The following is a 23,746-nucleotide window of genomic DNA, read 5'->3' on the forward strand; positions in this document are numbered from 1 at the left end:
CAATGCACAAAAAACACAAAGAAATGTCTTTTATGTAAAACACAATGGCCAGAAAACACTTAAAATGACTCATTCTATAACGCAACGGACTGAAAACACCTAAAAATGTATTTTACCTAAAACGCAATGACTAAAAACACTTAAAAATGTGTTTTTTTTTCTAAAACGCAATAGCTAGAAACCACATAAAACTCTCTTATTTCTAAAACGCAATGGACACATAAAACTGTCTGTCACTGTGAACTGTCTGAATTGTCTACGAATTACTGTCTTCGAAATGAGCAAATTTCTGGAAAATTAATTTTTCTGATGCGTTTTTAGTACAGCTCAACCCCAGCCAGGGGCTCTGCCCCTTGGACCCCGACAGGGGCTGCCGCCCCTGGGACCCCGCTACCAAGGGCTGCCGCCCCCGGACCCCCGCAAAGATCGTAAAACGCAATGACTGAATCAAAAAACCCAGATCATGAAAATGAAATTAAAGAATTTCTTACATGGATCGAAGCCGATTTCTTCATCAATTGACGAAATTTGAATGATAGAAACACTTATCAACGCTCGAATCGAACGAATCGAGTGATTGTCTCCAAAATCACCTGAAAAAACAAGATTTTTTATGAAATTAAACTGGGTTTTCTTCAAAAAAAGCTGAAGAACACGTTGATCGGGTTTTGAATCATTGATTGGTGATGAAAATCGCACTATAATGTAGTGATTATTGAGATAGAAAGTGAAGAAATAGTTGAAGATGGTGGGTTTTGAAAATGGTGGGTTTTGAAGTTACTGGGTTTTGAAAAAGGAAGAAGAAGGAGTTGGATTGACTAAAATACCCTTTCTCTTTATTTTAAAATTTGCCACATGTCATAATTCTATGGCTTCCTATCCTTCCTAGCGAAAATTAACTTTCTATTTGATCTTTTCCCTTAAATTATAAAGAAATTAGTTTTTGAAAATTAAATATATGTCAAATAACATAAAGTTACTAATATTTAAAACAACATACGTGGAAATAATATTCATTCTTTAATCTTTAATATGATAGACATAGAAATTATGTTTTATTTTTTTTTTAAGTCAAACTCGGCCAATGGCGGACCCACAATTATTTTTTCTGGGATGCGAATGAATGGTTCAACCATATTTTCAAGGGGTGCGATCGCGTTTTTTCCTAAAAAATACACTAATTTTTTTCAAGGGGTGCGCCTGCCCGCCCGCCAACCTACCCACCCGTCTAGCTAGGTCCGCCCCTAAACTCGGCTCGAGTTGATCTACTAGATCTGATTTTGGCCGAGGTTGACCATGTTTGATCGATTCCAAGTAATTAGTCGGAGTTGAAGAAAATCGTCACGGCAGCCTATCTTGTAGCGACTATTTGAAAAATACTCGACCTTGTAGACCTTGTTTTACATGCATGTGTAAGATATACTGACCAGTGACCGTATTAATATGCACATATTATGAAATAACCAGTGACCGTATTAACATGCACATATTATGAAATAACATGTTTACTAGCGTATATATAGAAACACTCGTAATACAAGTTTAGTTTAAAGTTAAAATTAGAAAAATCAAGAAATATCATAAGATCTTTTAACCAAAATCTTACGTTATCCTATAGATTTTTTTATAAAATCTTATAAGATTACTCAAATAACCCCTAATTAATGAAATAAAGTCTACATCAAGGAGCGTGCGTATAATAATAATATCTCACTTATTTCCTAATTTAACTACTTCACGCAAACACACATATCGCGCCCATTTCTTTCTCACCGGAGTCCGTTAACTTTCCGGCCAAGTTTCATCTTTCTCTCTCATCACACTTCCACTTTCCGGCGAACATGTTCACAGCTGCTTCATACTGCAACTAAAACGATCACTGGTTAGCTCTAGTTTACCTAATTTCATAATTTGTTCGAAATACGTTATGTTGTTTGAATTACCTTCGTTTTGCGACGAATTTGACGGAGATCGGAGGTGATTGTTGGTTACGTTGAGCATTTGTGTTTGATTTTGACGTTTTACATGTTGATTTTGTGTTTACTTGCGTGTTGTTAGTTTGTTTGATTTTGTTAGAATTTTGTGAGTGTTTGTTGTTGATTTTACGGTTTGAGGAGTTTAGGTTTTCCAGATGAAGTTTCTGGAATTAGTTATGTGATTAACATGTTTATAGCTGCTTCATAGTGCAATTAAGACGATCGCCGGTTAGTTCTAGTTTACCTAATTTCATAATTTGTTCGAAATACGTTGTGTTGTTTGAATTACCTTCGTTTTGCGACGAATTTGACGGAGATCGGGGGTGATTGTTGGTTACGTTGAGCATTTGTGTTTGATTTTGACGGTTTACATGTTGATTTTGTTTTTACTTGCGTGTTGTTAGTTTGTTACTTGATTTTGTTAGAATTTTGTGAGTGCTTGTTGTTGATTTTACGGTTTGAGGAGTTTAGGTTTTCCAGATGAAGTTTGTGGAATTAGTTATGTGATTAGCATGTTTATAGCTGCTTCGTAGTGCAATTAAGACGATCACTGGTTAGTTCTGGTTTACCTAATTTCATAATTTGATCGAAATACGTTATGTTGTTTGAATTACCTTCGTTTTGCGACGAATTTGACGGAGATCGGAGGTGATCGTTGGTTACGGTGAGCATTTGTGTTTGATTTTGACGTTTTACATGTTGATTTTGTTTTTACTTGCGTGTTGTTAGTTTGTTACTTGATTTTGTTAGAATTTTGTGAGTGTTTGTTGTTGATTTTACGGTTTGAGGAGTTTAGGTTTTCCAGATGAAGTTTGTGGAATTAGTTATGTGATTAGCATGTTTATAGCTGCTTCTTAGTGCAATTAAGACGATCACTGGTTAGTTCTAGTTTACCTAATTTCATAATTTGTTCGAAATACGTTGTGTTGTTTGAATTACCTTCGTTTTGTGACGAATTTGACGGAAATCGATGTTGATTGTTGGTTACGGTGAGCTTGTGTGTTTGATGTTGACGTTTTACATGTTGATTTTGCTTTTACTTGCGTGTTGCTACTTGATTTTGTTAGTTTTTTGTTAATGTTTGGTAGTTGATCTTACGTTTTGAAGAGGTTAGGTTTTCCAGATGAAGTTTGTGGAATTAGGTTTGTGTTTTAGTTTAATTTCAGTGAAATTGATTGGTTTAGATGAATGTTAATTAGTGAGGAAGAATTGGTTTGGATAGGCTGAAAACTTAAGAAAACTGTGATAATCTGTGTAAAGTGTAGATATGATCAGTGGCGGACCCAAAAATTATTTGCTGGGGGTGCGGATGAGGTGTTCAACCATATTTTCAAGGGTGCGGTCGGGTTTTTTGCCTAAAATATACACTAATTTTTTTTTCAAGGGGTGCGGCCGCCCACCATGACCAAAGGGTGGGTCCGCCCCTGGATATGATTATGTTGTATAGGAAGAGAGACTGTTCATTATGCTGTTCTGATGATGGAAATTGGAATAAATGTTTAGAATGTTCTGTGTAATTTCGGCTATATTTCCGTGTTTGTAACTTTAAATTGAAAGACATTGTCCTGGCTATTACTTAATTTGTTAGAATTTTGTGACTGTTTGGTATTTGATCTAACATTTCGAGGAGTTTAGGTTTTCCAGATGAAATTTGTGGAATTAGGTTTGTGTTTTAATATAGGAGTTTTAGTCTAATTTCTATGAAATTAATAGGTGTAGATGAATGTTGATTACTTGGGAGATTTGGTTTGGATTGGCTGAAAATTTGAGAAAATCGTGATAATTTGTGTAAAGTGTAAATGTAATTAAACTATATAGAAAGACAGATTGTCCATTATGTTGTTCTGATGATGGAAATTGTAATAAAAGTTTAGAATATTCTATGTAGTTTCGGCTATGTTTCTGTGTTTGTAACTTTGAAATTTGAAAGAAGTTGTCCTGGTTATAAAATTTTGGCTATATTTCTGCAATGTTTCGGTGAGCATGTATGTTTGACGGTGACCTTTTACATGTTGATCGTGTCTTTTGCTTGCGTGTTGTTACTTGATTTTGTTAGAATTTTATGAATGTTTGGTAGTTAATCTTACATTTTGGGGATTTTAGGTGTTCAAGATGAACTTTGTGTAACTAATTTTGTATTTAATCTGTTCAGATGAATGTTAAATTGTTAACTACTAAGAAGAACTGGTTTGGATAGGTTGAAAACATAAAAAATCTGTAATAATTTGTGTAAAGTGTACATGTAATTAAATTATATAAAAAGACACAGACTGTCCATTATGCTGTTCTGATGATGGAATAAATGTATAGAAAATTCTGTGTAATTTCTGCAATGTTTCCATGTATGTAACTGTAAAAATTGAAAGAAATTGTCCTGATTCTGAAATTTTGGCTATATTGCTGTCAAACCTCCATGCAGATAACCTTGTAAATCGCGGCTTCTAGATATTTTATCGTTGATACTATTTTGCTTCCCTACTGCCGTCATGCCAGTTGCTATTGAGGATCCATATGATACTTTCAGAACAAAGTTTCCCTGTGAGGTACCTTTTTTTTAACTTTTGTATCGTACTATATGTGTTTGTTTTGTTCTGCCATGTCATATATGTGGATTTGTGCTGCCTTTGGATTTTGCCGTCTAAAAAAGGATCTTTGTTGCTAAATTTCTGAAATACCTATGTTCTTACTTTGCAAGGAACATGTTGGAAAATCAACTCTCAAAGCTGATAATAACGGTGAGCATTACTCATTCTGTGCTTATATTTTGTGAATTCTTACTTGTACAAATTTCAGTTTAAACTTTAAAATCAGGAGAATCACTAGACTGGGCTACCAAGATTATATTGGTCTAAAACTGTATAAGCTTGTGTGCCCATTATATAGTCATATACTTGCTGCAACCATTCATCACCTTTGATTACTCTCAAAACATAATTTTAGATTAGTAAGCTTTTTCTTTCTCTGTTGGCAATAGTACAATGATACATATATGTTGTTAGTGCCGATGCAGTCAATAGCATGCTATACGGTTAGCGTACATCCGATCACATAGTGGTCCAAATAGCGGTTCCGCTATTAGCGGTGCTATATGCCGCTATTTGATCGCTATTTTGAATCCCGTATAGCGGGCATAGCACCGCTTTTCTAGGTTTATTAATTTTGAGGCAAAAAATTGGGTAAAGCCCACATAAATCAGTTTTTTTATTGAAATAACCCAAAAGTAAAGGCCCAAACACAAGTTAAACCTAGTCCAATTCTAAATCCATTGTGTGCGTACGGTACGACTAAGGCCAGAAGAATATTGACACTTAGTGCATGTTGCTTGTAACTTGTGATGATGATTCATTGTTAATTAACTGTAATTACTGCAGTCACTTGCCTTGAAGAAAAGAGATCACTGATTTGTACCAAACAATCACAAACTATCGAAAATCTTCTTCCGGATGAAGAAGATCTCTTCTCTGGCGTACTTGATGAATTGGGATGTACTGCTGCTACTAATAGTGATGATGAAGATTCTGATCTATTCACCAGTAATGGAGGCATTGAATTGGAAGAGAATTCTAAATTATATTTTGGTCAATGGAAGTCAATGGTCAGTGAAGGACTTAATATCGATCAAAGCAGTTCAGACTATATAGTATCCTATGAACAACACCCTTCCAGAACACTTCTTGTCGAAAATGTAGATAAGAGAGTCGAGGATTCAAAACTTAGGGGTCTATTTGAGGTGCATAGCAGCTTTTCATTATTTTCCGGTTTTTCGTTTCTTTTATGTCAATTCAGACACATAATGGTTACTTTCTTCTATCAGCAACATGGAGATATACAAACTTTCTGCACAACTTGCAGATGCCAAGGTTTTGTAATAATTTCATATTATGACATAAGGGCAGCTACTATTGCGTTGAACACACTTCAAAACAAACCATTGGAAAGTGAGAATCTTCACATACGTTATTTGAATCCAGAGGTACATGACCCCGTTCGCCCTCATTTTTTACATATCATTTCTCTTACCAAATTGGTTATACTTTTGTTTAAGAGTAAAATGCCATTTTCGTCCCTGAGGTTTGGCCAGTTTTGCGACTTTCGTCCAAAGGTTTGTTTTTTCGCATCTAGATCCAAAAGGTTTAAAATCTTGGCATTTACATCTGGCTCGTTAACTCCATCCATTTTTCTCCGTTAAGTCAGGGGTATTTCCGTCTTTTTGCTAACTTAAAGGGAAATTCGGTCTTTTTCACTTTATGTAAAAAGACCGAATACCCCTGAAAAAGAACAAATTGCCCTTTAAGTTAACAAAAAAGACGGAAATACCCCTGACTTTTACCGAGAAAAATGGATGGAGTTAACGAGCCGGATGAAAATGGCAAGATTTCAAACTTTTTTGATCCAGATGCGAAAAAACAAACCTTTGGACGAAAGTAGCAAAACTAGCCAAACCTCAGGGGCAAAAATGCCATTTTACTCTTTGTTTAATTTCACTTACCAAATTTGACTTCTGAATAGGATGATACCTTAGGACAGTACATTGATCAGGCCAGCCTTGAGGTATTCAGTAGTGATACCTCTATATCAAATGACAAACTTCACCAACTATTTGGCTCTTTTGGAGACATTGAAGACGTAAGTTGTTTCCTTTCCTGATATTCATATCATAAACGGCATGGTGTACCATCCTTCTTATGTGTTTTTTCGGTAATTACAGATACGTGGAACTACACATCACAAACATATAAAGTATTATGATATCCGGGCTGCAGAAGCAGCTATTAATGGATTAGGTAGTAGCAACACGTTGCAAGAGAGTAAACTTGAAGTAAACTATCCAAAACGAGAAGTCAACTATGCAAGAGAGCAACATGGGATAATGCAAGATCAACTTCGGTCATGCCAAAACCTTAACGGCAACTCTTTACCACAAGGTAAGATATATTTTTTCCTCGAAAGAAAATTGCAACGGATTTTATTGTTTCAAGTCTATGCAGTTAATATCGGTGATATATTGGTTATCAGTCCCCGTGTAAAATATCGGTGTCAAATATCGGTCAGAATATCGGTGATATTGACCGATGTAACTGATATATCATCGATATTTGATCGATATAACCACTATGTCACCAATATTTGACCGATCTAACCGATATATCATTGAATTGTTAGTGTTAAATTTCTATATATATAAATTCTGCATAATAATTAAATTAGCGATGTCCCACTGATATCTCACCGAAATAACCTATATCTCAAATATCTGTCTTTGACGATATCCGATATTTTATTGCATTAACTGCATAGTTTTAAGTAGAGGTATTTCGACCTATATACTTATAAATGGTCTGTTTGGGTTGTGTTTAATTTCAAAGGGGTCAAATATATAAGTTTTAACAAAAAGGGGAAGGGATCAAACAGGTTGAAAGTTTTTTAAAGTATTTTTAATGCATAGGCCACCTTTAATGTTATATTTAAGATTTGGATTATGATGGTAACTAGCTGCATGAACCCCTCTCATCACAATAATTTCTTCTGATACAGTGGTAACTAGCTGCATGAAAGATGAGTATATCTATGGTGTACCTGCACTACTCCAGTCCAGTTGCTCTTTTACAAGTAGTTTTTCATCTACGGTTGGGATGTCATCTGCTTCTAATCAATTTGGTTACATGCCTTATTATTCTACTGATCAAGTGTTCCGACCCCATTCGTTACCCATCACCTGCAAAGGTGTTACCACCTATGACTCTTTAAACTCGGAAACTGTTGATGTTACAACAGGAACATATGACAAGCACCTTCATATGTTGGGCCCGTATGGCCCAACAACGGGACACATGTTTTGGGGTCAGTATTCTCTTTCTGCCCACAAAGTTGTGTTTCATTTTGCAATTTAGTTGTTGAAAAAATATGCTTTTGAGCATGGATACATATGGCATAATGAACTTCTGTGTAGGGCTGCAAATGAATGTGTTCGTTTGTTAAGAAAATATATATGTTCATGAACACTTACCAAACGAGATTTCATGTTCATGTTTGTTCGTTAATTTTAGGTAACGAATGCAAATGACGTTCATGAACACGAACTAATGTTCATGAACACAAATGAAAATGAACGAACACAAACAAGCGTTCATGAATAAAATATATAATACACTAATACTTATCAAAAATTTTATTTGTCGAAAATATAAAAATTTAAAGAACTAATGAACTATCGAACACGAACATAAACAAACACGTTACCGAATGTTCACGAACATAAATGAACGAACACGCCATTTGTTCATGTTCGTTCATTTAACTATACGAACGAAATTTCTTGTCCGTGTTCGTTCATTTATTAAACTAACGAACACAAATGAACTTCCTGCCGAACGGTTTGAACTGTTCGCTGAACGTTCGGTTCGTTTTTGTCAGGGGTAACCATCTTTATATTCACTCACCAAAAAGCTCAAACTTTCAAAAAGTTTTCATTTAGAGTATTCTACCAAGTTAACTGGTTTTTCGTCTGGAAAAGTCAACATGGTCAAAGTTACCGACATATCATCATACAGACCTGGTACCTGGGTCAGATTACTACAAATCGATTTTTTTTAAAGTTGGTTACCTTTTATATAGATGAAAAAAATGGTTACCTAATTACACAACTGAGACCAACGTTCGCTCTCTTTTGTGCAAATTGGTTTTTATTATCTCAACTATTTATGATGAATACCACAAGTGGCTCACTGGCTAATGGTCATGACAGGCTCTACAAGAATGATGAGATCAGCACTCGGTGAACATGCCAACGCGTTGAGCTGCTCAAACTCCTTTCAAAATCATCATCTAAATCCCGTAATCTTGTCAAGCTGTCCTCCATTCAATAATAGCGTTTGTGTTCATACCGGTTCAAAGTCCATGAAGTGCTCTTTTAGTAGGCCAAAGGGACGCGCGAGAAGAATTTCTTATGGAAGACATGGACACGTGTCCTGTCACACAGACGATAAAAAGTTTGAACTTGATATTGAGCGTGTTTTGCGTGGAGAAGACTCCCGGACCACATTGATGATTAGAAATATTCCGAATAAGTACGTTAACATCTGTATGTTTTTTTTTTCATTTTACAACGTTCTGATCATCTTTTACTAAATCAAGTGTTATTACCGCAGGTATAGTTCTGCCATGCTGTTGGCTGCAATCAATGAGCATAATCAGGGAACTTATGATTTCATTTATCTCCCTCTTGATTTCAAGGCAAGTTATTTATTTATTTTTGAGTAAAATGCCATTTTCGTCCCTAAGGTTTGGCCAGTTTTGCGACTTTCGTCCAAAGGTTTGTTTTTCCGCATCTAGATCCAAAAGGTTTGAATTCTTGTCATTTTCATCCAGCTTGTTAACTCCACCCGTTTTTCTCCGTTAAGGCAGGGGTAGTTTTGGTTTGTTTTTGCTGACTTAAAGGGCTTCGGTCTTTTTCACTTTATGTACAAGCGATTAGCATAATGTACAAGTATTCAAAAAAGACGAAAATACCCCTCCTTAATGGAGAAAAATGGATGGAGTTAACGAGCCGGATGAAAATGGCAAGATTCAAACCTTTTGGATCCAGATGCGGAAAAACTAACCTTTGGACGAAAGTCGCAAAACTGGCCAAACCTCAGGGACGAAATGGCATTTCTCTTTATTATTTCTTGTGTCATATTCTTGATACAAGGTCATGTTTCATATACGTATGTATTCATGTTTGACAGAATAAGTGCAACATGGGATATGCATTTATAAACATGACTGATCCACTTCAGATAGTGCCATTTTACAAGGTAAATCTACTAAATTCCATTCTTTCTGTGAGCCGAGCCATTCATCTGCTAAATTGTTTTGTTTTGCTTCGACTAAACGAAAAGAAATACCAAAAACAACATATAATTTTGCAGTCAATCAATGGGAAAAAATGGGAGAAGTTTCATAGTGGAAAAGTGGCGTGTCTTGCATATGCTAGAATCCAGGGAAAGCAAGCCCTAATTGCGAACTTTCAGGAGTCAAGCTTGATGAATCAAGATAAATGTTGTCATCCTATTCTCTTTACTACAGACGGCCCGAATGCTGGCAATCAGGTAATATATCACATTCTACACAAATTTCCCATTGTCATAATCCATTTGATACTTCAACTTTTATAGATTCCAGTGAGCTAAATGTTGACTTTTGATGCATATCAAGTAGATGTGACAAAGTTATGGGGTGGGCGGTTTTTGTAGCGGGAAGTGCCAAGTTGAACTGCCATCATATTTCGTTCATCACATTATGTCAAAATTAGAGTTAATAGCCAAAATGGTCCCTGAGGTTTGCTCACTTTTGCCACTTTAGTCCAAAATCCAATTTTTTTACATCTGGGTCCCTGAGGTTTGCATTTTATTGCCATTTTGATCCAAATCTCAAATCAGGTCAGATTTTTGTCCTTTTCCTCAGGGGTATTTTAGTCATTTTAAGTATTAATATACCCAAACACCCCTAAAATCACTCTGCACACACACACACACTCTCTCTCCAACCACCCTTCTTTCTCTTCTCTCTCTCATCTCTGCACACACCGCCGGCAGCCATCAACCACCGTCATTTACAACAGAAATTCATCATCAGCATCGACAATAGCACATCATTAACATTAATCTTTTAGAAATTTAATAGAAAGAAAAGTGGTTTTACCGGAAATTGTATCGGAAAATCAACAAATACCCACCGTCATCGCCGCCGCTGACGGCGTTGGTCGCCGGTGACGTCGGCTCTCGGAGTTTCTCTCTGCTCGGTCTCTCTCTCTTCTCAGTCTCTCTCTATCTCCAGCTTCGTCACCGTGTCATCCATTGCGATGTTGGTGGTGCCGTGGTGGTCCGTATCATACATTGCAGTGGTGGTGGAGAGAAGGTCGGTGGGGGGATGAGGTGGTGGCGCAGATGTGATGGATATTACCGGTGGGAAGTGTTGGTGGTGATCCTAAGCCATTGAAGCCGATTAGTTGCGGCTGATTAGAGAATTTTAGGGTTTCTTTTGATTTGTGGTGGTTGGTTGTGGTGGTTGCGGAAGAGAGAGAGGGAGAAGAGAGAGAGACAGAGATGGTTGCGGTGGTGGTGGTGGCGGTGCGGTGGTGGTGGTGTTCGACAGAGATGAGAGAGAGAGAAGAGAAAGAAGGGTGTTTGGAGAGAGAGTGTGTGTGTGTGCAGAGTGATTTTAGGGGTGTTTGGGTATATTAATACTTAAAATGACTAAAATACCCCTGAGGAAAAGGACAAAAACCTGATTTGAGATTTGGATCAAAATGGCAATAAAATGCAAACCTCAGGGACCCAGATGTAAAAAATTGGATTTTGGACTAAAGTGGCAAAAGTGAGCAAACCTCAGGGACCATTTTGGCTATTAACTCTAAATATTAATATATTAAATATGAATTAAAGGCTATACAAGTTTGGTTGAATAAATCTGTTTAGGAGTTTAAAACATTTGAATTAGAGATAGCAAATGCACCTGGACCCGACAGGCAAATCCGAAGTATGCGGGGTGGGCATTCGGGTGCTGGTTAGGTAGAGACGGACAAAAAACTGGTTTGGATTTCCAATGACCTGATTTGCTCTACCAAACCGGCAAACCTGTTTGAGCCAAACAGGTTCGACCTGATTTTTTTCTTTTTAAATACCGGTTTTGGGTACCGATTTATGACCCAAACTGGTTTCAACCCGACCCAAACCGATTTGAATAGGGTTCGACTATTTTTCACCCAAACTAGTTTCGCCTCGAACCGATTCGGGTTACAGCCCGAACCGGTTTTGGAAAAAAACTCGGTTTGTACTTTGTACACCTCTAGGATTAGGTTTAAAAATTTCACACCTGAATCGGTTTTGAAAAAAAACCTGGTTTGTACACCTCTAGGATTAGGTTTATAAATTTCACAGGTATGGTATTAGGTGATACCCGGTTTTTATTACTTGAAACATGCATACCGTTTACCGGAACCATACCCGTAAACATTTTCTTTTTTATTCTTTGTCTTTATGTAATAGCGTAATCTACTAATATACTAATTTTGATTTTTTGTATTTATAATTTCCTTGAGTAATAAAGATTTATAAAATTAAAATTGTAACAAAAATATATGGAAATCCCATCAGGTAACTTTTAACAAACTAAGGAGATATCCGATACCCGAAACATAATCAAAGTTGATTTGTTTGTGTAGGAGCCTTTCCCCCTAGGTCCAAAAATCCACTCAAGGCGCTACAAGAACCGATGCAACACACACAAACGGAATGAAAACCAAGAGATCTCGTCAACTTCCTTAGAAGGGGAGTCTTACTATCGCATATAAAAACCACACCTGACAAAAAGAATTTTGAATGTGACCAATTGTTCTAATGTATTCAAATGGTTACCTTTTGCTATCTTTAAATGAAAAAACTTCAATGAATTTATAACACGAATCGATATTCATCTGAAGAGCCAATGCATTGACATTGTTGTAAGAATGAGTCAAATCCACAATACACTAAGAGCTTAAGACTTTAGACTGTTGTGTGTAACCTACTATCGATTGTTTGAAAAAAAATGTTAAATATAAAATCAATGTGAAGCAGAATCCTTGAAAACCTTATAAACAGAATTGGGTTGTTTTATCTTTTTCTAAGGCTTACTACACTCTTGAACAGAAATTGGGTTATGCATTGAATGTTCCATACATCATCCTTAAAACAAATACCTTGTATTCTTTTCATATCCATCCCTTCATCAAATCAAATACATTTAAGTAATCCATGCTTAGTATTATTAAATGATTTGATATATAGTAAGGAACTAAGGATGATAATGTCCGGTCATGTATAGTTGGTAGAAATTGTTGACCTAAAATGTATCTTACGGGTCAAGTATCTCTTTTTACTACTTGTACGGTTGTACCAGTACCAAACCGTACCGTATGAACCATTGCGGTTAGTGTTGTAACCAACAAAGACTTGGTTTGTGCATAATGCCAATTTGATCTCCATTACATAATATGAAGCAATAAAACGTAAAATATCGATCATGCTTAATACATTGGGTTCGCCTAGGGATGTAAACTGGTCAAGCCGCTCCCAAGCTACGCGAGATCGGTTTGTTAAAAAGCTTGAATAGAGCCATGCTTAAACGAGCTTGAGTCGGTGGTCGAGCCTAAAAATAAGTTTGTTTAACAGAGAAGTCCGAGCCAAGCTTCACTTATCGAGCTTGAGCTGGCTCGCAAGCTTAAATGGGCCTATTATCCATATAATTCGTATCGATATATATATATATATATATATATATATATAATATTTGTTATTATTATTATTATTATATATAATAAAAATGTATATAAACTAACTAAAAATAATAAATTAGTTAAGCCCGAGCTTCAGAAAAACTACGCAAGAACCTAGTTCGATCTTTAGAAAAAAAAAACATCAAAACAAGTCGAGCTAGTTTAAGCGCTTGTAAATTAAACAGAGATACGTTAAAGCTCAAGTTGACTCGTTTAGACTTTGCACACATCATAAGACTTAATATCCGCCCATTTTTATATACACAAATCTTATTAAATTTCTAGCCGATATAAATATTGAATTTACATATTTAATGCAAAGGTCCTTGTAATTTCTAGACGATATAAATATTGAATTTACATATTTGATGCAAAGGTCCATGTTTCTGAAGAAAAAATTCCTTCCCCAAACAATTTAAAATATAATTGTGAACATGTATAACTTTTCCAATATATAACTTAGTTTGAAGTGAACATGGCCGTCGAAGAAAAGTAATAATAATAATAAAAAAAAAAAAAAACTAGTATGAGATTTTGAAATTGATTAGCAACCTTACAAGGAAGTTACAAATTAACGAACAACATGAATAAAAGATGCCAACACTTTTCTTTTTGATATTGATATGATCATATGATTTCATGACTTCCCTAATAATTATTTCTTGGATCATAATCTTGCCAATATTGCATGGATCCATAACCGGACGAGCTACCCTCTTGTAGATCTGTCGATGATGACGAAAACGACTGGAAAATATTTGGATTATAGCCCATTTGATCATTTGCACCCAAATAAAACTGCGAGTAATTTTCAAGATTTGGATCGACGGTGGTGTGATACGATGGCTGAGGTTGAGGAGGTGGTGACTGAAGGTGGTGGGGAAAGGTGGTTAGATAACCTAACTCGGACCGCCCTGGTTGAACCCTTTCAGGGAAGTTGAGTTTTGCTTTGTTACCTTTAAACCTAAGAGCAGCTTCATCGTAAGCAATGGCTGCGTCTTCTGCGGTCTCGAAGGTGCCGAGCCACACCCGAGCGGCCTTCTGTGGGTCGCGAATCTCGGCTGCCCATTTACCCCATGGTCGTTGCCTTACTCCTCTGTAGTGTCTCCTCCTCTGGTTCGGGTCTGTTCATAACACATTTTAATTAATTCACATGCTTATGTGCATCTATACAACATGTAATAAACAAAAATATATACTATTAAACACGTGTACATATTTAGTTTTTTTAAGTTAATTAACGAAAGTTACCAAAGAAAAATAAAAGTAGTAAAAATACTAATTGACTAAATACATATATTATATATAGTATAAAAGGTGAAATTTTAGAGAAAGAAAAAATAAAAAAAGCTAAAGCAATACATACATACATCTATCTATATAGATACATAATACATGCATCTATATCTGTAGACACAAAAGAATGAAATGTGAGGCATTACTATTCATGTTTTTATTTATGTCTTCACTTTACATACATATAAACTAATTTTAGTGTAGCTGTAATTTATTCTGTATTGAACAAGAAGAAATTAATTGTGGTCTTTTTTCTAAAAGTCTCTTTTTAATTAATGTGACAAATACTTTTTCATTGCTCATCTAGTGACGGACCTAGGATTTTATTCTATTTTTTTTTTTTTTGTAAATTCTTTTTAATTCTCACTATTTTTTTTTTCTAAATTCTATAAAGTTCTTAATAATTTTTTCCATTTTTTTCGAAACGCACTGAGTTTTTAGGAATCCTAAAACGTGGGCTAAATCCACCCCTGTGTTCATCGATAACGTACCTTAACGATGATATTTCTCTCTAAATTAATTAGTTGCCTTTTCATATTGGAAAAATAAATATATCTTTCTCTTTAAAGTTATATTTCTTAAATTATTCATAAGAAACTCGATCCTGATGACAAATATTCCGGTGACATCATGTACACACGAATTGTTGTTGCGAATTTGTGAGCTTACACATGTGCATGAACAAAAATATGAAAACAAAATAGATGTTTATACATGTAGTCATGCATGCAGATAAACCAAATAAAAATAGGCATACACGTTTACACTATACAACACGTACAAAACGACATGCACACATGCATGCAAATCATAGGACCAACAAAAACCCCTTGAAATATATACAAGTCATTATTATAACCACATGATTAATTACCTTAATTAAAAAATATGTATGCATATATGCGCACTTTTATAGAACTTGTAATTTGTCATGTTATATATGTTGGTTATTCACATATGTTTATAGTCCACGTATATTTTGCTACTTGCATATGTGCATGTAAATCATGACCCGCTCAATCATTAATTTGGTGGCCTAAGACGAAGTAAAAGCTTGTGGCCCTTTTTCTAAAAAAAATCATATGTAATTGAAAGTTAAACTTGAAGGGCTATTTGAAATATTGTGTTAAAATTTAAAAACAAGAAAAAAAAGGAAGAAAAAGGTGAACCAGGGATTCGAACCCGGGTCTCACCAACATCTATACATACACAAAACCACTGCACTACTAACCATCAATCTGTTCATCCTAAAGCTTTTATAAATGGACTGTGGTTTTATCAAATTATGGAGGGCCTATAGTTTTGGTGACCCAAGGCCCAAGCCTCATTTGACTTGGGCTTGTGTTGGCCCTAATGTTAATCAGTGATGTATTTACCATGTGAGTTTGATTTTTTTATTTAAATTTTGTTGCATGTTAGCAAGATATTGTTACTCAAGAGAAGAGCGATGAGAACAATAAATAAAAAGTAAAAAATGGAAACAATTATCCTATATATTAATAAAGGAAGCTTATGAATAGTAGTTTACACGCTTTCAATACTGATATATAGAATTGATGTTTGATTTATGATGCATACTAGTCATTAGTAAACTGGTTGGTTGGGATTATGTATATCCTGATGAGCTTGAGTTCGACTCACGTATCCCTTTTTTAAACAATCTTTTTGCCATTTAGATATAACATAGGAGACCTTGAGAGATTAGGTAAAACCTTATCAAAAATTCCTTCTTCTCCCAGACCCCAACCCACCAAAGAAAAACCTCATTTTCTCTCCTCTTTCAAATGGCCGATCAGCTCAACAATTACCGGGTCTCAGTGTTTAAAGAAGGCCTTATGCCTCTTCGATAAGGACTTTGATGGTATCTTTTACACCCCTTTTTCTATGTCTCCTTCGATTGATTTGTTTCGTTATTGATTTCCGCTTGATTGATTCTGTTTGACGTGTACGTATTTTCTTACGTATCTGATTCTAGGTCATCGATTTGGGGTTTTTATAATCAGTTTAGGAGCAAATTAGCTAATTAATGTAATGCAAATGAGCAAATCACGTTATTATTGTTGAAACTATCTGTGATTAGAAGCTGATTTTGATGAAACGATTGTTTTATAAGTTTTATTTCATGTTTTTCATTTTGCATCCTTTCAATATATTCAATTAATAAATGCAAATATAAATTAGTTTATTTTTTAACCGTAAACTAACTACTTGTATTTTTAAAATAAAGAAATATAAGCACATAGGGGTTATCGTAGGGTAACGGACGCACACCTTAGAAAAAACATTTTAGTGTATTACTTAAACAAAAAATCCAATCACACCCTTTGTAATATGGAAAAACCCTCCTATTACACCTCTAGAAAATAAATGATTCGCCCACGCGCACGTTGCCGGATATAAATTAGTTTAAATCAGTCAATACTTTATAAATTAATTAATATGGTATACCCATACAAACATCAATATAGGGCCACGTACAAAACTATTTTTATGGTTTAGATTAGTTATTAGTCCATTGGCGTTAGGTTTAGACCTTTAGTGAGCCCAATACCCAATTTTGTTAAGACCTAAGAGCACGTTTTTTCGAGTTCGAACATGGTACATAAATTCACAGGGATAGCCCTGAAGGTATATTTTAAGTTTATAAATTAAAAAAGTAAAATTAACTTAGATTGAGATATTCCCACTTTTTATAAAAGCTTTGGTTCTTATCTAAACCTTCTTTTTATATCTGTCATATATATAATGTACTATATATACATACAGAGTAAGGTTAACATACAAAAAGCCTTATCATACATCACGTAGGAGACAATGGTAACCGTTGGATCAGGGGTATAATCACGCATGAGACCACATAATCACGCATGGGACCACATAATCACGCATGGGACTATAATCACGCACGTTCTATGATAATAACGCACGTTATATTTTTTGTCATGTATGTTAATGTAGGTTAAGCCTTGAAGTACATTATACTTTCTCTATACATACATATGCAATGCAATCCACAAAAAGAAAGTGAAAAGTGAATATCAACCTGGTGATTGTTGAATAACCGGTGGTGGTTGGTTTTCAACAGCAGAAGAAGTGGAGTATGCCATTTCACCATGACTATTGTTAGTGGTCTCGTCACTGCCGATGACTTGAGACAGGGCGGAGACAATGGCGGTCATATCCTCTTGTGATTGCTGAGAGTACACCGGAAATACGTCGTCCTCTTCCTCAACCGTCTTCTTCCCATGTTTTCGACGAAACATCCTTGATATGTATATATATATGTTTGTGTGTGTTTATATCTATCTATCTATATAGAGAGACTTTTAGGATTTGAGACAGACTAATATATGTGTGTATATATAGTGTTGCTCTGCATGGTGTGAAACTTTGAAAGGTGATAACGCGGTTTTTTCTCTTTATATCGGTACATGCATATCTGACGTACGTGATATTTTATGTGTAATATATATATATCTGTAATGTAATATAATATATATCTTTATATCTTATGGTTGGTTTTGAAATAAATAATTATAAACCAAAAGATAGTTATTAAACTATGCATGCGAAAGGAATGAATATTGATACTTTAGTTAGATCGCAAGACTAAGAATTTTGACATTTCTGCGATATTGATCACCTTTTATCTTTATATATTTGTATATCTTAGATTCAAGTTTCAACACATGAGAGTTGAATATCATTTATTTCGGTTTTTGTACTATACTAGAATGTATATGAATTTGTCAAACAATTGCTAAAATTTAATTTGATGTATTATGCGTTTGTTAACGGCCTATTGATTGATATAGTGACATCATGTGGTGATCCCCGGTTAAATTAGTGCCGTGAGTCCAAATGCAACAAAATGAGCATCACTACTAGAAAATTAGGCAATAGCCACCAAAATTTGCAACCGAAAGAAAATGGTAGCAAAATCAGTTACCATTTTTCAACCAAAATATTATTGGTAGCAACTACATCTCAAATATCCAAAATAATAAAAATTTATATAATACGGTTGTAAAATGGTGACAAATATGTAAAAATATAACGTTTTATTGAAGTTGCCACGGCTTTTTGACGTCAATTCAGCTTGCAACCGTCACATGGTCACAAATTAGTGAAAAAAATTAAGCGGAAATATCAAAATTGCCCAAAATTTAAGCGTGAATATCAATTAAGCAGATCTAGGGTTTTGATGCTGAAGTCTAGTCTGCTCCCCAAAATCACTAGAACTATAAACTTCTCTCCCCCATCATTGATCGAATCATCCTCCGCTCAACCATCACCGATGGAATCATCCTCCGCTCCACCTCACTGTCAACGACGTCCCCTGAATCACATGGCAACGATTTCACACCGTCCGTTCGCACCACCACTCCGTCACCGGAACACTCGCAGTCATCACCGGCCACTCGTTTCAAGCCCTTAGGTAACCTTTCTCTTCAACTCATTGAAAAGCCTGCATCTTGTATAAGACTGGTTTGAACACAAATTGTAAGTCAAATATTATCCTAAACTTTCAAAATTAGTTCAAGTACTAATATGTGTGACGTTGAATAGTAACGTAAATCTGTGCAAATTGGGGGAAATGAAAGTATAAGATGTTCCCGTAAGTGTGTAAAGAGGTTAAATCATACCAAACCTAGGTTTTTAGAGAAGAACCCTAGCTTATTAAAGTGGCCGATTTGGGTTAAAAGATGAGCTGGTGTGATTAATTGACACCATAAGTGCGATGTACTAGCAACTTCAATGGACAATAGGAACCATAATTCGTTAAGAAATTAAACTTCTTCATATACGATTAAGATGTATGTGAGCATGATAGAAGCTTGAAACCATTAGGCGATCATGAATTAAATCTGAAATTTTATGAAAGAATGATGAAGTGTGCAAGTGAAATTATTCCACTCTTACATATTGGAATAACTTACATTTTTAATCATGTAATGGTTTATTCTGAAAACAAAGTAGGTTGTTTTATAACTTATTATCTTGTACACATTAAGTGTTTGATGAAATGCCAAAATGGTTTTAAGTTAAATAATAAGGATAGGTGAAACTCGTGGAAGTTGGAACTTATGGAGTCATTATTGGTAAATGGAGACTAAATAAGTTTTAACCATAATCAAAATGAAAAGAAGAGGTAATGCAATGGTTTTTTTTCATCTTGAACTTGAGTATAGATATATCAAAAGTTTGACTTAAGGAAGAGCTGGCTAGCTGGGGGAATTTTAGAGGCGAGGAATCCTACATGCTAATGTAAGTGCTTCTACACTTTAGTTACATTATTAAATGTCACTTAAATGGTTATTAATATTATTGTGTGTGTATAATTGGGATACATATTTTTGTTGAATCAAAGTGCTATTACATTTACATAGTGGAATACAAACGGTAGTGTTATAATATTGTTGATATGACAACATGAAGTTGAGTTATGTTTTTAATGCTTAATTATAAATCAAGATACTTATATAACCAATAGGATTGAAACTATAATTTGAGCTATAAAATGAAGAGTGAGCTGGATATTTCAATTGGGAATTGAACTAGAATGAGTTTGACTTTTCTCTAAAATACATGTTGCTAGTAGTCATAAGCAGGACCAAGAACAATATCCTTGTTGTTGATCTGGGCAAAACATTTTTTTATTTCGTATCCACTTTGCTACTGCTATTATATTGTGTGCAAATGTACTTTATTTGTGTTGACCCGTTATTCAACCTGCATATCTGGCCTTTTGGTCGCAGCTTTTAGGGTTGTATAGAATTGCTCTTGCTGGTTACCTTTGTATGTATTTAAACCAGCATAACTGGCTTCTTCTTTTTTTGGTTGTAGCTATTACACTGTATAGATATATTTTTTTTGCTGATTGATCTGCATTACAGCCAGTAGGTTCATCGCTTGGGTCGCTATTTGTCTCTTTATCTTAAGAAATCACTTTTTTTTAATAAGTGGTGATTTCATTTGGGTAAGGTGGCTATAATATGTGGCGTTTGGTTTCTCATAATTCTGAGGTTAAATTCCATGACAGCCCTTATTTTTTCTACTTCTTAGTGTTCATTGCTGCCCTAACAAAAAAGAGAACTAGTTTATATTATGCCAAATTGCATGGGGTAAAACGGTAAACTAGTCATTTTAGTAACTTGAAATCACAAGAGTTTTGTTAACTTTAAGAAAAATACAAACTAAAAATGTACATGTTTTCGTAACTTACGAGCTCACTTATTGTGTCGGCTATAGATATCACTGACTCCAAGCTCATGCTTCCTAACTTCGATATTAATATGACATGACACAAAAACCCGACACGAACCTAACACTAAACGCGGGTTTCGGTTTAGTCTAAACGGGTTCGGATGGGTTTAATGTTGAACCTGCGAACCCGTTTAAGTAAAGGGTTGGGTTCATGTCGAACCCATCAGGTTGGCGGGTTAACCCGTTTACTTATTTATATTATATTTAGTTTTTTAAATGTGTTGTTGGCAGTGATATACATTTGTATTTTTTTTGTTGTATAATTCTAAATTTAACATATTATTCTGCTAAAAAAAATTCGGGTTAAACGGGTTGTGTGCGGATCAACCCGTGAATATCCGTGTTGTGTTTGGTTTCATGTGTCTAACCCGATTTTCATGTATATTGTGTTAAACTAAGGTTAATGGTTGTATTTTAATTCATCTTAGGCTCTTAGAGCATTCACATCCAATCCATCAAATTATACATACATTCCACTAAAAAACAACTCATATATCAATATATTTCCACTAAAAACAAATACTTTTTCTCTCTCCTTTCAATTAAATAATATTATCATTACCTTTTTCTCTCACTCCCACTCACAACCACTTTCAAAATATATTAAAAAATTATAACGGGTGAACAGTGTCCCCCCAAATATACAGATGAACAGTAACATTTTCTCTCTCCTCTACTCACAACCACTTTTTATACCCTTTATAAAATAAAAACCCCTCCTCACATAATTTGATGGTTAGGATGTGAATGCTCTTATTCTACAGTTTCCAACAAATGGTAAGTGGTGAAAATGTTGGAAGTCGACACAAGCTAATGATATCATGACTATGGAAGTCTGTAACAGATGTACAAGATCCATTGTGAAGCGACCGTTTTTCATTTTTCATCTACTGGTATGGTTTAGTTTCAATGTCAAAAGAATCCTTGTAAGTTGTTGGTTTGTTTGACCTCAAAATTCAAACTTGATCATTTTTCATCTACTGGTGTGGTTTAGTTTATTTTTGAACAACCAAATGCAACTCTTGGATCATGTATGCAGCTGGTCAATAACTTATTAAGACCTGCTATCAACAACCAACAGATTCTCTCCGAGTCTATTTCATTACTGGTAAGAATCTTTCTTGATTCTTACTGATATAGACAAAAAAGGGTGCGATTAGTCTTGAGAAATTGAGTCAGGTATGTTTATTCATATACTTTTCTTAAATTTTTGTTTTTTTTATTTCATATAACTATGTGAATCACAATTGTATTTTGTTTTCTTTGCAACCAACTTGACCCATTATTACTTTTCGTTAATTCTGATTTCTTGATTCTGTTTATTGGTTTTTTTGTAGATTGAAAAGTTGAACTTAGTTATCAAGGAGCTCGTTAAGGAAAAAGACGAAGAAAAAGAAAGGTTCAATGGAATTATTGCGGGGTTGTTGGCTGATAAAGAAAAAGATAAGGTGGATAAAGATGCTATGCTTGATAGGATGTCACAAATTGAAGCTATGTTAACAGCTACAGTTCGAAGATAGGCTATAAACACTTGATTTTGAATGTTTAGATGTTTATCTTATTAGGATAATTTTAGTTATTCTATGTTTTAGTTGGTATTTTTATATGCTTTTGAAAACGAGATGTTTTATATAATTTTGTGATTTTATTAGACTTTTTTTATATTATTTGTAGTTTTATTGATATGTAATTTTGATGAAAATAGTAGGGAGAAAAAAAAATCTGAATTAAAAACCAAAATTTCAAACCAAACCAATATCAAATGGTAGCAAATGTAAAAAAAATGGTGGCTAAATGGTGGTAATATCGGTGGCTAAATGGTATCAAATGTAAAAAATGGTGGCTAAATGGTAGTAATATCGGTGGCTAAATGATATCAAAACTTGCAAATTGTGTAAAAAATGGTGGCTAAATGGTGGCAATATTGGTGGCTAAATGTGCAAAAACCATGGCTAAATGGTGGCAATATCAGTGGCTAAATGGTATGAAAATGCGTCACAACTTGGTGGCAAATAAGGTGGAGCGTATAGCAAACATGAAGTGGTGACAAATAATTTTGACCAATTTTATGGTGGTAAAAATAAGGTAGCAAAATATAAAATGGTGACTATTTGGTGGCAATAGGGCAATTGACACGGGCGTTTTTTTTACCGTATTTTTGGTGGCAAACTGGTGACAACAAGGAAATTGCTACCATTTTGTAACAAAAAATTACATGACAAAAACCATGTTTTCTAGTAGTGCATTAGATGGACCTAAAGAATAAATTCTAGGGAAGGAGGTGATGTATTCATCGTTAAAAGATTAAAAAAAAGTTAATATCTCTATCTTTCTTTATAAAAGTGAACAAAAATATTCTTGTAAGAAACAATATAATACTACAACATCGGTTACAAACCAAACTACAATAGATTTAATATATAGAAACTGGATCAGAAAAAAAAAAATTCTAAGTGTAAAAACATTAAGGACGAATCCTGACCGAACACATGGTGCGTGATATAATCAAGGAGGATGTGCTTTTTTGTCCTTTTATCATCTTTTCCAATGCATTTCTCACAACACCGTTGTCATTTACTATTGGCACACCTTGGTTGACTATCTACACACTAGGGTTTACCTACGCTGCGTATAGAGCTATACGCAGCGTATAAGTTGTATGGAATTTAGAGCTTGCCCTGCAATCATTGGCACAGAAAACAAGGGTTTATATACGCTGCGTATAGAGCTATACGCAGCGTATATAACTCATCAGATTTTTTTGGCTATTTTGATGTATTTGTGGTATAAATTCTCACCCGGTTCCAACGTTAAGTCGCTTAAAATATATAATTGTTAATGTTATACCAGTAATATTATATAGCGTTAAATTGTTTTAGAAAACGTATATACGGTTCGAATTTATTATATT

The 23,746-nt window shown here is 34.7% G+C and overlaps 2 protein-coding genes and 1 long non-coding RNA gene across 7 annotated transcripts; 2 read left to right on the top strand and 1 right to left on the bottom strand.

The window, feature by feature from the left end:
* Positions 1 to 1,713: 1,713 nt before the first annotated feature.
* LOC110914999 (protein MEI2-like 1) lies at positions 1,714 to 12,505 on the top strand. Of its 2 annotated transcripts, none has more exons than XM_022159618.2 (13): positions 1,714 to 1,882; positions 4,396 to 4,519; positions 4,672 to 4,711; positions 5,348 to 5,706; positions 5,791 to 5,949; positions 6,486 to 6,602; positions 6,685 to 6,901; positions 7,512 to 7,817; positions 8,722 to 9,043; positions 9,125 to 9,209; positions 9,704 to 9,772; positions 9,887 to 10,066; positions 12,181 to 12,505. In XM_022159618.2, exons 2-13 carry the CDS (start codon positions 4,463 to 4,465, stop codon positions 12,307 to 12,309), a joined length of 2,040 nt encoding a protein of 679 aa, XP_022015310.1. In that variant the 5' UTR covers positions 1,714 to 1,882; positions 4,396 to 4,462; the 3' UTR covers positions 12,310 to 12,505. The 2 variants fall into 2 exon arrangements, with proteins under 2 accessions (XP_022015310.1, XP_022015311.1); XM_022159619.2 differs by lacking the exon at positions 1,714 to 1,882 and adding an exon at positions 2,622 to 2,640 and having other exon boundaries at positions 12,181 to 12,437.
* Positions 12,506 to 13,804: 1,299 nt separating this feature from the next.
* Positions 13,805 to 17,883, bottom strand: LOC110917506 (ethylene-responsive transcription factor ERF114). Its single transcript, XM_022162045.2, has 2 exons — positions 17,612 to 17,883; positions 13,805 to 14,396 (listed from the first exon to the last, which is right to left on the bottom strand). Exons 1-2 carry the CDS (start codon positions 17,829 to 17,831, stop codon positions 13,921 to 13,923), a joined length of 696 nt encoding a protein of 231 aa, XP_022017737.1. The 5' UTR covers positions 17,832 to 17,883; the 3' UTR covers positions 13,805 to 13,920.
* A 595-nt stretch (positions 17,884 to 18,478) lies between these two features.
* LOC110915831 lies at positions 18,479 to 22,502 on the top strand. 4 transcript variants are annotated; one of them, XR_002579307.2, is made up of 4 exons: positions 18,596 to 19,006; positions 19,761 to 19,836; positions 21,600 to 22,014; positions 22,173 to 22,502. It is a non-coding gene; the product is annotated as an uncharacterized LOC110915831 (long non-coding RNA). The 4 variants fall into 4 exon arrangements; XR_004884638.1 differs by having other exon boundaries at positions 18,479 to 19,006; positions 19,761 to 22,014; XR_002579306.2 differs by having other exon boundaries at positions 18,603 to 19,006; positions 21,600 to 22,486.
* The last annotated feature ends 1,244 nt before the right edge of the window (positions 22,503 to 23,746 follow it).

The sequence above is a fragment of the Helianthus annuus genome, chromosome 16 (assembly GCF_002127325.2).
Source record: "Helianthus annuus cultivar XRQ/B chromosome 16, HanXRQr2.0-SUNRISE, whole genome shotgun sequence".
NCBI classification, from domain to species: Eukaryota; Viridiplantae; Streptophyta; class Magnoliopsida; order Asterales; family Asteraceae; genus Helianthus; species Helianthus annuus.

Coding starts and splice junctions, on each gene's coding strand:
- LOC110914999 (XM_022159618.2), top strand. CDS start 4,463: ATGCCAGTTGCTATTGAGGATCCATATGATACTTTCAGAACAAAGTTT. Junction 9,210..9,703: donor ATCTCCCTCTTGATTTCAAG/GCAAGTTATTTA, acceptor CATGTTTGACAG/AATAAGTGCAACATGGGATA. Junction 10,067..12,180: donor GCCCGAATGCTGGCAATCAG/GTAATATATCAC, acceptor TTGTTTGTGTAG/GAGCCTTTCCCCCTAGGTCC.
- LOC110917506 (XM_022162045.2), bottom strand. CDS start 17,831: ATGTTTCGTCGAAAACATGGGAAGAAGACGGTTGAGGAAGAGGACGAC. Junction 14,397..17,611: donor GGTTATTCAACAATCACCAG/GTTGATATTCAC, acceptor TGTTATGAACAG/ACCCGAACCAGAGGAGGAGA.